The sequence below is a fragment of the Lactuca sativa genome, chromosome 9 (genome assembly GCF_002870075.4).
Source record: "Lactuca sativa cultivar Salinas chromosome 9, Lsat_Salinas_v11, whole genome shotgun sequence".
Lineage (NCBI taxonomy): Eukaryota > Viridiplantae > Streptophyta > Magnoliopsida > Asterales > Asteraceae > Lactuca > Lactuca sativa.
Genome location: NC_056631.2, coordinates 9208846 through 9219416, shown reverse-complemented (window position 1 = coordinate 9219416; position 10571 = coordinate 9208846). Strand labels below are relative to the sequence as shown.

Genomic DNA, 10571 nt, shown 5'->3' with positions numbered 1-10571 from the left:
AGCTTCATTTGATCCAGATTTCATAGAGTTTGCCCTAATATTCAAAAATTGAAGCTTCATTGTGTTCTTGGATGGTGTTTTGTTACTGATTTTATGATAGTATTATAGGAAAATGGCAGTGGGTTATGGTCAAACAATATTTTGATGGAACAAATAAAAGTTTAAGGATATGCTCTTCAATAAACCTCTGATTTACCAAGAACTCGCCGGAATATTCTTGTTTCACGGGAGTCTCACCGGAGAAGATGACAGAAGAGTCGTAGGAGAGGTCAAAGACACTGGAAACCTTCAATAATCGGTGATAGTCGTTCAAAAAGGTTATGATGAACACAAACAGTAAGTTAGATGATATATTGCGTACAAAAAGAAAAGATCAAATGTGAACAAAATCAACACTTGGTTATCCTTCCGAGTCATTTTCCATAATAACAATACACATACTTACTATGACCGTGATCATACGACGAGAAGTTAATAATGTTAGCGTTCAGTAATAACACAATCACATGATAGTAGCGTGTAGATCGAACAATCATTAATAACCAATATCCGCACTCGAGTTTCATCGATCACCACCGGATCATGCCCAATCTACGGATCACACGTGGTTCCACCGTGTATTGGTTCATCAAATTGAATCCGGATTCGATTAAATGATTCGGGTTTGAAAACATTAAACACATTATAATTTGGCCACCATCAAACCCTAATATGCACCAAGAAAGTTCCTACTTTTCAAACCCTAAAAATTCCCTTGTATCTGCACAAAATCAAAACTCACCATGTCTCTTGATAAGGCGGTTGAAAGGGGAAAGGACACATCGTTGCCTCCTATGTCGACGGCACTTGTGGCGGAGACCAACGGGAATGGCAACGGAACTGGAGCAGCACCGTCTAACGCCAGCTACCGTCTCCGATTGAACCCTAATCAAGACCACAAGGCGGAAAACTATGACGATCTAGGTTTGGAGTTCACTCCCTTGCTTTTCAGCTCTCTGGAGCGATACTTGCCGCCAAACCTCTTGAATGTTTCTCGAGACACAAAGTATAAATACATGAGGGACATCCTGCGTCGTTATTCGACTGAAGGAGAGCGTACTCGAGTAAGCATCTACATTCTGCATAAACATTGCTTTATGAATCCCTTTTTGTTGCATATGTTTGAATTTTGCGTGTATGACGAGCGATGAAGTGGAAAAAAGTTTGAATTCTGCAAATATGCATTGTTTTTAAGACTGATTTTTTTCTTTTTAATATATATACTTATGGCGATGCTTGAATTTTGCATTTTGCTTGCATATTTTGGACGATCGGAAGGAATTGTTACTCATCTTTTCCATTGCTCCATTTTCAACAGGACCAGAAGCACAGAGAGTATAGGCAAAAGATCATATCCAATTATCAGGTAAATTTGAAGGTGTTATGTTGAGTGGAATTGGAAGGTTCTTGTTTACACATCTGATCTGTGACATTTTGATTTTCTTCTCAGCCTCTGTACAGAGAACTATACACATTGAATCCTTCAACCTTTTTTGTCCAATCATTTTCAAAGGCATTCAGTGCCAATGACAAGAACAGAGATGAAAGTATCAGAAGCATAATGTCTGAACCTGCTCCAGGAATCTATACATTCGATATGCTTCAGCCACGTTTCTGTGATATGTTGCTAAATGAGGTATTAATTCGTTAATCATAATCTTGTCATTGGGCAACTGACTTTTCTTTCGTGTAGTTTAGTTTTTACATTTTCTTATCAGGTTCTGATTGCTTAGGTAGCAAATTTTGAAAAATGGGTCCATGAAACAAAATTCAGAATCATGCGACCAAATACCATGAACAAGTATGGCGCTGTTCTTGATGACTTTGGCATGGAATCCATGCTTGAGAAGCTGATGGAAGACTTCATACGCCATATCTCAAAAAGTAAGTTTTACTAAAAAGATGTAGAAATGTTTCGAAATCCGCTAATTACCTTTTCTTGTTTTGAAAATTTATGCAGTTTTCTTCCTTGATGTTGGAGGGTATTCTCTTGATTCCCACCATGGATTTGTGGTTGAATATGGAATGGATAGAGATGTTGAACTGGGTATGCTATCTAACATTTTTGTTTTATTAACATTGTAATGGCTTTTTGTATGATTTTCATATTATCTTTATTTCTAGGTTTCCATGTGGATGACTCTGAGGTGACTTTGAATGTGTGTTTGGGAAAGCACTTTACTGGTGGGGAGTTGTTTTTTAGAGGCGTTCGATGTGAGAAACATGTGAATACTGAAACGCATCCCGAGGTATGTTAATCAGTTTAAAATTTAAATTTTTAGTTGTCATCTAATAATAATAATATAAATATAGAGTTGAATTCATTTTGATGTTTTATTTAAATTTACAGGAAATTTATGATCATGCGCATTTGCCTGGACGTGCGATTATTCATCGTGGGCGCCATCGACATGGTGCCAGAGCCACCACATCTGGCCATAGACTTAATTTACTGCTGTGGTGCAGAAGGTATACAATTCTTCAGTTTTTAAACTTTTTTATATATGTGACGTAATTTTAATTTCAGTTAATAAAAACTTTTTTCTTTTGTTTCAGTTCTGTGTTTAGGGAGCTGAAGAAACATCAAAAGGAGTTTGTGAACTGGTGTGGGGAGTGCAAAAGGGAGAAGCAAGCAAGGCTTCAGCAGTCTGTGACTGCAAAGAAAATGGTATTATTATTATTATTTTTATTTTTTGTGTGGTTGTCTTTTGTTGCTTCTAGAAGAGTCTGGAAACTGATGTGATGTTTGTTTGATGATGATGTTATTTAGGAGTTGCTTGTGGGTCAACCAGATGGTGCTGCTTTCAATCTTCGTTAGAAGAAGAAGAAGAAGAAGAAGAAGAAGAAGAAGAAGAAGAAGAAGAAGAAGAAGATGATGATGATGAATGTGGTTTGTTTTTGGGTTGTTGTAAATTCAGGTTTCTTTCTCAATTGGACCACAATTCTGCTGTTTGGGATTTTGATCTAAAATGGTGGAATGTTGTTTATTAGACTTTTAGACAGATTATATGCTTCTTGTTGTCATGGATTGTTGTTTGTTAGAACATGAAATGTATGTTTTGTGCTTAGAAAGCTTGTTTCTCTGTCTCTGTCTCTGTGCTTCTTGTTGTGATGGAATGTTGGTTGCTATTTTAATTCACGTGGTATTATAATAAGTATTATGATTGTGAAATTATAATTTATAGGATTAAGGATTAATAGTTCTTTTTGTTAAGCTGCAAAAATAAACAAATCATGTAAATTCAGAAATGTTTTATCAATTTTACTCGATGTTTTAATATCAAACTTAATATATAAGATTAGCAAAATTGCACTACATAAACATTGTGGCAATATATATTGGGGATATATACAGTAAAGTCCCAATATTTTTATCGATTTGACAAGAAAGTCCTAAACTTTATTTTTTTGACAGTAAAGTCCAAATTACCGGCAGTTTTTGACACTTTTACCCTTTTTTCCCGGTTAGCCGGTAATTAGGATTTTTTTGCCAAAAAAAATAAAGTTTAGGATTTTCTTGTCAAATCGTCAATTAGGACTTTACTGTCAAAAAAATAAAGTTTAGGACTTTTTTGTCAAATCGTTGAAAATATTGGGACTTTAGTGTATATATAATTTTTTTGGTTAGAAATTTAATGGTATGATACTCTTTAAGCATAAGAGTTATTGAAACCTTCTCTAATCAGCTAGATCCTATTGAAATCCTTTACGTTTGCTTCTTGTTAAATCGTTTTTTAATCTCAACGAACCGATATTGAAAAAAATTGAGATAATCAAGAAAGAAAGAAAGAACCAGGGTTGTGTTGGCTTTTTGCAGTCTCAAAAATGGAGAAATTAGAAACCTAAAAATTTGAAATTGTCTTAGCTTTATACAAACACAAACAACACATGCCTAGTCAAAAGGGTGTGAATGTGGAGAAGGGAAAGAAGGGCAATTTCGTTTTTTTCGGTTTCTTATTTCTCCATTTTTGAGACTGCAAAAAGCCAACACAACCCTGCTTCTTTTTTTCTTTCTTGATTATCTCAATTTTTTTCAATGTCGGTTTGTTGAGATTAAAAAAACGATTTAACAAGAAGCAAACGTAAAGGATTTCAATAGGATCTAGCTGATTAGAGAATGTTTCAATAACTCTTATGCTTAAAGAGTATCATACCATTAAATTTCTAACAAAAAAAATTATATATTCAGTAAAGTCCTAATATTTTGAACGATTTGACAAAAAAGTCATAAAGTTTATTTTTTTGACAGTAAAGTCCTAATTGACGATTTGACAAGAAAGTCCTAAACTTTATTTTGTTGACAAAAAAAGTCCTAATTACCGGCTAACCGGGGAAAAAGGGTAAAAGTGTCAAAAACTACCGGTAATTTGGACTTTACTGTCAAAAAAATAAAGTTTAGGACTTTCTTTTCAAATCGATGAAAATATTGAGACTTTACTGTATATATCCCATATATATTGTATCACAAAAACCCAAAAACATGTGTCATTATGCTATAAAAATAGATCAAGTCGTAGAAAATAAGATAGGATAATCTAAATTGAACATAAGATTTTGTTACATCATGGATCGATCTCTGACATCTTCAAAATTACTAGTCTATAATTATATCCATACATATTAATCAATGTGCATATAGAGTGATAAATAAAATAGGGAAAATAAGTGATTTAACCATAATTTAATGTGTATTTGAAGAAATAACAAAAAAAATGATTTTGGTAAAAATAACCAAGTTTGGAATAGACATGAACGGAGAGAAAACATTTTCTTTTGATGAAAAAGTAATATTTTGGACTGACAATCCAGAATTCCAGACCAACATTTCAAATTTGGGAGTTTGAAAAAAAAACTTTGGAATTTCAAGAACAAGTCCGAAATCTGATGAACAATTTTAGAATTTCAAGAAAAAAAATCATTTATTCCCTAAAATTTAACAAAAAGTTAAACAAACCCATATAAAGGTAAATTCTATATTATATTAGGACATAAAATCAATGTTTTAAAAACCGGTTTGAACTGGCTGGTCGAACCGGTTGGACCGGGAACCGGGGGAGGGAGCGGTCAACTATCACCGGTTTTACACTGATTTCTGAACCGGATTGAACCGGTCGGTTTTTAGAAAAAACCGGTGGAACCTGTCAAAATAAACCGGTTGAACCGGTTAAATCGAATAAAAACACATGAAAAAGAACAATTTACATAATAAACTTTGGTGATTTTTTTCATATCTATTTAGTTTTCTTTAAATAAAAGCATATGATAAATGTTATAAAGTTTTTTGATGTGTTTATATTCATTTAAAATTCTATTTCGTTACGGTATTATACTTTATTTTCTTTTTGACGTATATGGATTGATGTAAAACACTAAAACTTATGGTTATGTGTTATTTTAATGTATTTGGATTCATCTACAACTTACTTTTATGTGTATTTTTAATGTTTAAATTTGTAAACATTAAATTCATGATTTATATATGTATGTCTGTGTAGGAAAATAGGAAAAAACATGAAAATTATAAAAACCGGTTGACCCGGCGGTCGAACCGGTTAAACCGGTAACCGATCACCATACCGGTTCAACTAAAAAACCGGTTTTTAAAACATTGCATAAAATCCAACATTTGATTGAAAAAAAATGACATTAATAACTTCGAAATAGACATTTCGAACATAAATAGAGAGATTTCTTTGGAAAAAAATTCGAAAAAAACCAAACAAGAACTCCAAAAGTTGGAGATCAAATCCGAGATGAAGCATTTGGAAATAAGTGGTCATCTTTTTTTTTTTCAAAAGTTAAAACAATAGCTATTAAAAAAACCACATTTATAATGGTTAATTTACGTATCATCCTCCTTAATAAATGAATGTTTTTTTTTCCACTTGTCAATCTCTCATGAGTTTTGACATTTGTCATTTTGTGGTAATTTTGAAATAAATATTATCCACTTGTCAATTTTTGGTTTGTTTTCATTTTTAGTTAAAGCCATATACTTATATATGTAAAGTATTAACTATCATATATATGATATTAAATTGTAATAAATATATTAAAAAATATTTTATTTTATACTTTAAGTTTAATCATTTTTTAAATCAACCCGTATAATATACGGATCTCACACCTAGTTATTTAATATTTAAGTTTGTGTTTGAATTTGCATCGTGAAAATGATTATCTTAATATTTCCGAATATTGTGATTTCCATGAAGTTACATACATGTGATGAAATTTATTTACAATTATTTGCGATTCTAAATAAATAAACTATGATCATCTATATAACTTTGGAAATAATCAAGATCTATATAGAAACTGAAACAGGAGGTTTTTTTTACCTAAGAAAACGCATTGCTGGTGTTGCCGTACTCCTCACGCGTTGCCCTCGCCGCCTGCAACCCTCCTCTCGCCGTCCAACCGCCTTCCGTCGTCTTTAACTATTTTTCTATCGTTTCGCCTGTTCTTCAACAGGTTGTCTGCGTCTTACTTCATTCTGCGTGTTCGTGTTTTTTCTGCATGTTTGGTTTCAGATAGCATAAAAACATTGATCGATCTTTGGTAACAACTCTTCTGGATTACTTGGCGATTAATGTGATCATCAACTAAGCAGTACTTCCGATCAATTCTATCTCGAAACGAATCAATTTGTGTTTATATATCGAAGCAATGAACATAAAAGTATTCATCTTGGCAGTCGTTTTAGGGGTTTTTATCTGGATCCTATCATTATCAAGTGCCACCGCCGGCGAAGCGTCGACGTGCTTGACAGTGTATAAAGAAGGCGGTGCACCAGCGGCGGTCAACAAGTCAACACGATGTCAAACGGCTACACGTCAGGGCCGACGAAAATACATGGAAGATCGCACTTTCTGTACTCTCAACATTCGGATTCCTTTTCCACGTACGTAATTAACATGCATGTTTCAATTATTTTTTCAGAAAATAATGTAGTTATTTCTTGGGTTTTTTTTTTTGAATTTCTTCATGTATGTTACTAGCTTCAATTCCTGCATATCTCCAAATTAACAATGGTTGGCTTCTCATACTTATGTAGACCACAATGGCACTAGAGATACCCCAGTTGGCATTGTTGCAGTTTTTGATGGACATAATGGTGCTGAAGCTAGTGAGATGGCTTCAAATCTGTTATTGAAGTATTTCATGAATCATGCAATCTCTTTTTTGTCTAACACATCAACATCAATGGGAATGTTACCAGATATGAGAGAAGTAGAACATGACTATGCTAATTCTCATAATGGAAGGTATACATATCATCGATCATCTCTTTAGCATTGATTTGTGGCAATGCCTGATCCAATATACTGCAACATATGTGGTGAGTGTTATGATTATATATGGGCCACATTTGTTTGCAGTTGGACTCTTGAGCATTTGGATTGATTTGGGTCGACATTCATGAGAATTACAGGCGAATGAGCTTCTCAAAGGTTTTTTTTTTTTTTTTCGCTGGATGACATGTTTTGGAAGTTAGTTAAAAACAAATAAAATGATCGAATTAACAAGGATTTGTTAGATATATAATAAGTGTTTTTTTTTTTTGTAAACCCCACTATAGGATTCTTATATGAGGAATCATAAACAATGTCAACTAAAATGGTTATTAGCTGATTGCAGTTTGGTACCGCTAAAAAGCACTTCTAATAAATTAATTGTTTGCTTCTAACTAATTTTAGAGTGCTTATAAGAGGTGAAACCAAGTTACACTTTTATCCTTATTTTAACTGTAATATCAGTACTTTTCTGTTTTTATACACCCTCCAATTAACTTTCTCTAGCTGCATTCCCTTTAATGTTCTTCTTCATTTATCAATATAATTTTCACATACTGAAGAGGGAAAAGTCAAGAGTTAAATGAGTCAAAGTTGTTAGTTAACTGTCCAGAAATGGGAGGAAAAATCTGTTAGAAGAATTGAAGGTTGTTAGCCTCCTTTTAATTAGAAGCAAGAGAGAGGAGTGAGCATAAATAGGAGTTAGTCATCAGCTTTTCATTTATTCTGTGTTTTGGTGCCATATAATTAGCTAATCCTAACGTTTTTTTTTTCATGAACTGTGTTTTGATACACTTTTGTAAAAAATAACACACTCTATTTTAAATAAGTAATCCCAAACACCCTGTTAATAACAATAAGCATTTAACATCTTTGTCACTGCAGGAATATGGTTACATTGTCAACCATGTTTGATGGAGATGGAGCTTTCCAGTTGGAAATTCTGAAGGAATCATTGGTGGGAGCAATTGTTGATATTGATTCAGCATTCAGTGAGGTAAGTGATGGTTGCATTGTATATATATCCATTCATGGCTTGTTTAATTTACTATTTTTTTAATTGCAGGAGGCTTCTAGATGCAACTTCACTTCTGGATCCACTGCAACAGTTGTATTAATGGCAGATGGTCAAATTCTTGTTGCTAACGTTGGAGATTCAAAGGCTTTCCTATGCTCTCAGACATTCCAGTCACCTTCGGAGGCCAAAGGTTAGAAATATAGCCATTCTAATTTTATGATAAAATCCTAAATTAATTAGCTTGATAACTAATTGAAGGATTTCGTAAATTGTTTATGTCAACAGCTACTTTAATGAGATTGTACAAGAAGAAAAGAGAAGATGGTGTTTCAGTACGCATAAAAGACTTTGGTTTGACTTTGACCCATTTTTCTGCCAAAGAGTTGACCAAGGATCACCATCCAGACAGGCCAGACGAAAGGTCCAGGGTAGAATCTGCTGGAGGTCATGTCTTGGAGTGGGCCGGTGTATCCAGGGTCAATGGTCAACTCGCAGTTTCACGTGCTATTGGTGACGTGTCCTATAAAAAGTGAGCTTTACATTTTGATTTTGTACATGTTTTTATTTTACTAATTACTAACTTATTAAATCATGTATATATGTTGTATTTCTGTTATTATCAGGTTTGGTGTTATATCTGTTCCAGAGGTGACAGATTGGCAACATCTGACACGTAATGATAGTTATTTGGTGGTTGCTTCTGATGGTGTTTTTGAAAAACAGAGCCCTCAGGATGTTTGTGATCTCTTAATGGAATTAAGAAACACTTCTTCTTCTTCTTCTTCTTCTTCTTCTTCTTCTTCTTCATATTCGTTAGCTGATTCTATTGTTGATACTGCTATTGGAAGAGGCAGTATGGATAACGTGGCAGCTGTTGTAGTTCCATTTGGACTAAAAACTCAGCCTAGTCATGGATGCAGTGAAGTCAGACTGCAGACTTACGTGGATGAAGATGAACCCGTTTGGATGAAGGACAACAGTTCTCGAATTTACGTGGATGAAGATGTAAATTCGAGGTTGTTAGAATTGTATTGCTAGTTTGTTAATTAGATTTACAATAGCTACTAATATAACTGCTGAGTTTTCAAGATTTGACAAAATATGGCATAAGAAAATTCAGAGAATATGGAACACAATTTTTTGTGCATATGTAAATATTTTATAAAAACGTTGACAAAATAGTAACACTAAACGAATTCTAAGTCTTCCTTTTTTTTTTCTTCTTTCTTTTGAATCCTTTCCATATATTCTCACACAACAACAACAATGGCAACCACATACCAAGAATTGCATTAAATGGGGTCAGGATACGTGGGAATAAAGAGCAATTGCGTCACATAAAGTAAAACAAGAACGATAAGACATAAAAATAGGTAAATGATAAAACAAACATATGCATCCAATAACCTACAAATGAGACAAAACAAAAGGAATAGGTAAAATATGAGCACAAAAACAAGACATGAGTAAATCAAAATATAGACATATAAGCAAAAAGCATGTATGAATAATAAAGATTAGAAAACAAAACAATACAATGGGAGAGACTACACCCTTATGTTTAACCTCCACACCTCTTTGTCATATATCATATGTGCTCGGAAATGAATAAATAAATATTTTATTTGTTTATCTATTTTTATTATATAATAATAACATTTATCACATATAAATATATTTTTTATTGGATGTATTATTGCTCTTTGCCTGTTACTAACAATATATATATATATATATATATATATATATAGAGAGAGAGAGAGAGAGAGAGAGAGAGAGAGAGAGAGGTGGGTTCAATTGAGAAAATAAAAAAAGGTTGAGAATGAGGGAATCATTCTCAGCCACTCATTTATCTAAACATAAAAAGACACGGTGACAAACTTATAAATATGTTAATAACCTTCAATGTCAAATACGTAACTATAGAGAATTCGATAACAGTTCGTTCATCCTCAAAATTTCTCCTCCAACCTTCAACAATCATCCAAATTTCTTCAACTAAATCATCATCAATGTCATCCAGTGTTAATCAATCATCAATATTCGTAGCTAGAAGGTTCGTCGTTCAAGACAAATTCGCAACCCAAATTCATCAATTTCATCGATTTGTTAAAGTTTGGAACTAGAATTTCCCAGATTCGCAAACAAAATCAGTTGGAATCGGAATTTCTTCGCTGTTCATGAAATTGGAATCGAAGTTTTGGACTCGCAGTCACGGT

At 33.3% G+C, this 10571-nt stretch overlaps 2 protein-coding genes across 2 annotated transcripts; both read left to right on the top strand.

Annotated features, from left to right (window-relative positions):
* Nucleotides 1-724: 724 nt before the first annotated feature.
* LOC111921681 (2-oxoglutarate and iron-dependent oxygenase domain-containing protein CP2) lies at nucleotides 725-3126 on the top strand. Its single transcript, XM_023917266.3, has 9 exons — nucleotides 725-1103; nucleotides 1358-1405; nucleotides 1490-1675; nucleotides 1773-1923; nucleotides 2000-2086; nucleotides 2164-2288; nucleotides 2390-2508; nucleotides 2596-2707; nucleotides 2810-3126. Exons 1-9 carry the CDS (start codon nucleotides 783-785, stop codon nucleotides 2855-2857), a joined length of 1197 nt encoding a protein of 398 aa, XP_023773034.1. The 5' UTR covers nucleotides 725-782; the 3' UTR covers nucleotides 2858-3126.
* A 3582-nt stretch (nucleotides 3127-6708) lies between these two features.
* Nucleotides 6709-9489, top strand: LOC111921661 (probable protein phosphatase 2C 51). The gene is made up of 6 exons (XM_023917241.3): nucleotides 6709-6943; nucleotides 7097-7307; nucleotides 8220-8331; nucleotides 8401-8542; nucleotides 8638-8881; nucleotides 8976-9489. Exons 1-6 carry the CDS (start codon nucleotides 6709-6711, stop codon nucleotides 9388-9390), a joined length of 1359 nt encoding a protein of 452 aa, XP_023773009.1. The 3' UTR covers nucleotides 9391-9489.
* Nucleotides 9490-10571: the final 1082 nt, after the last annotated feature.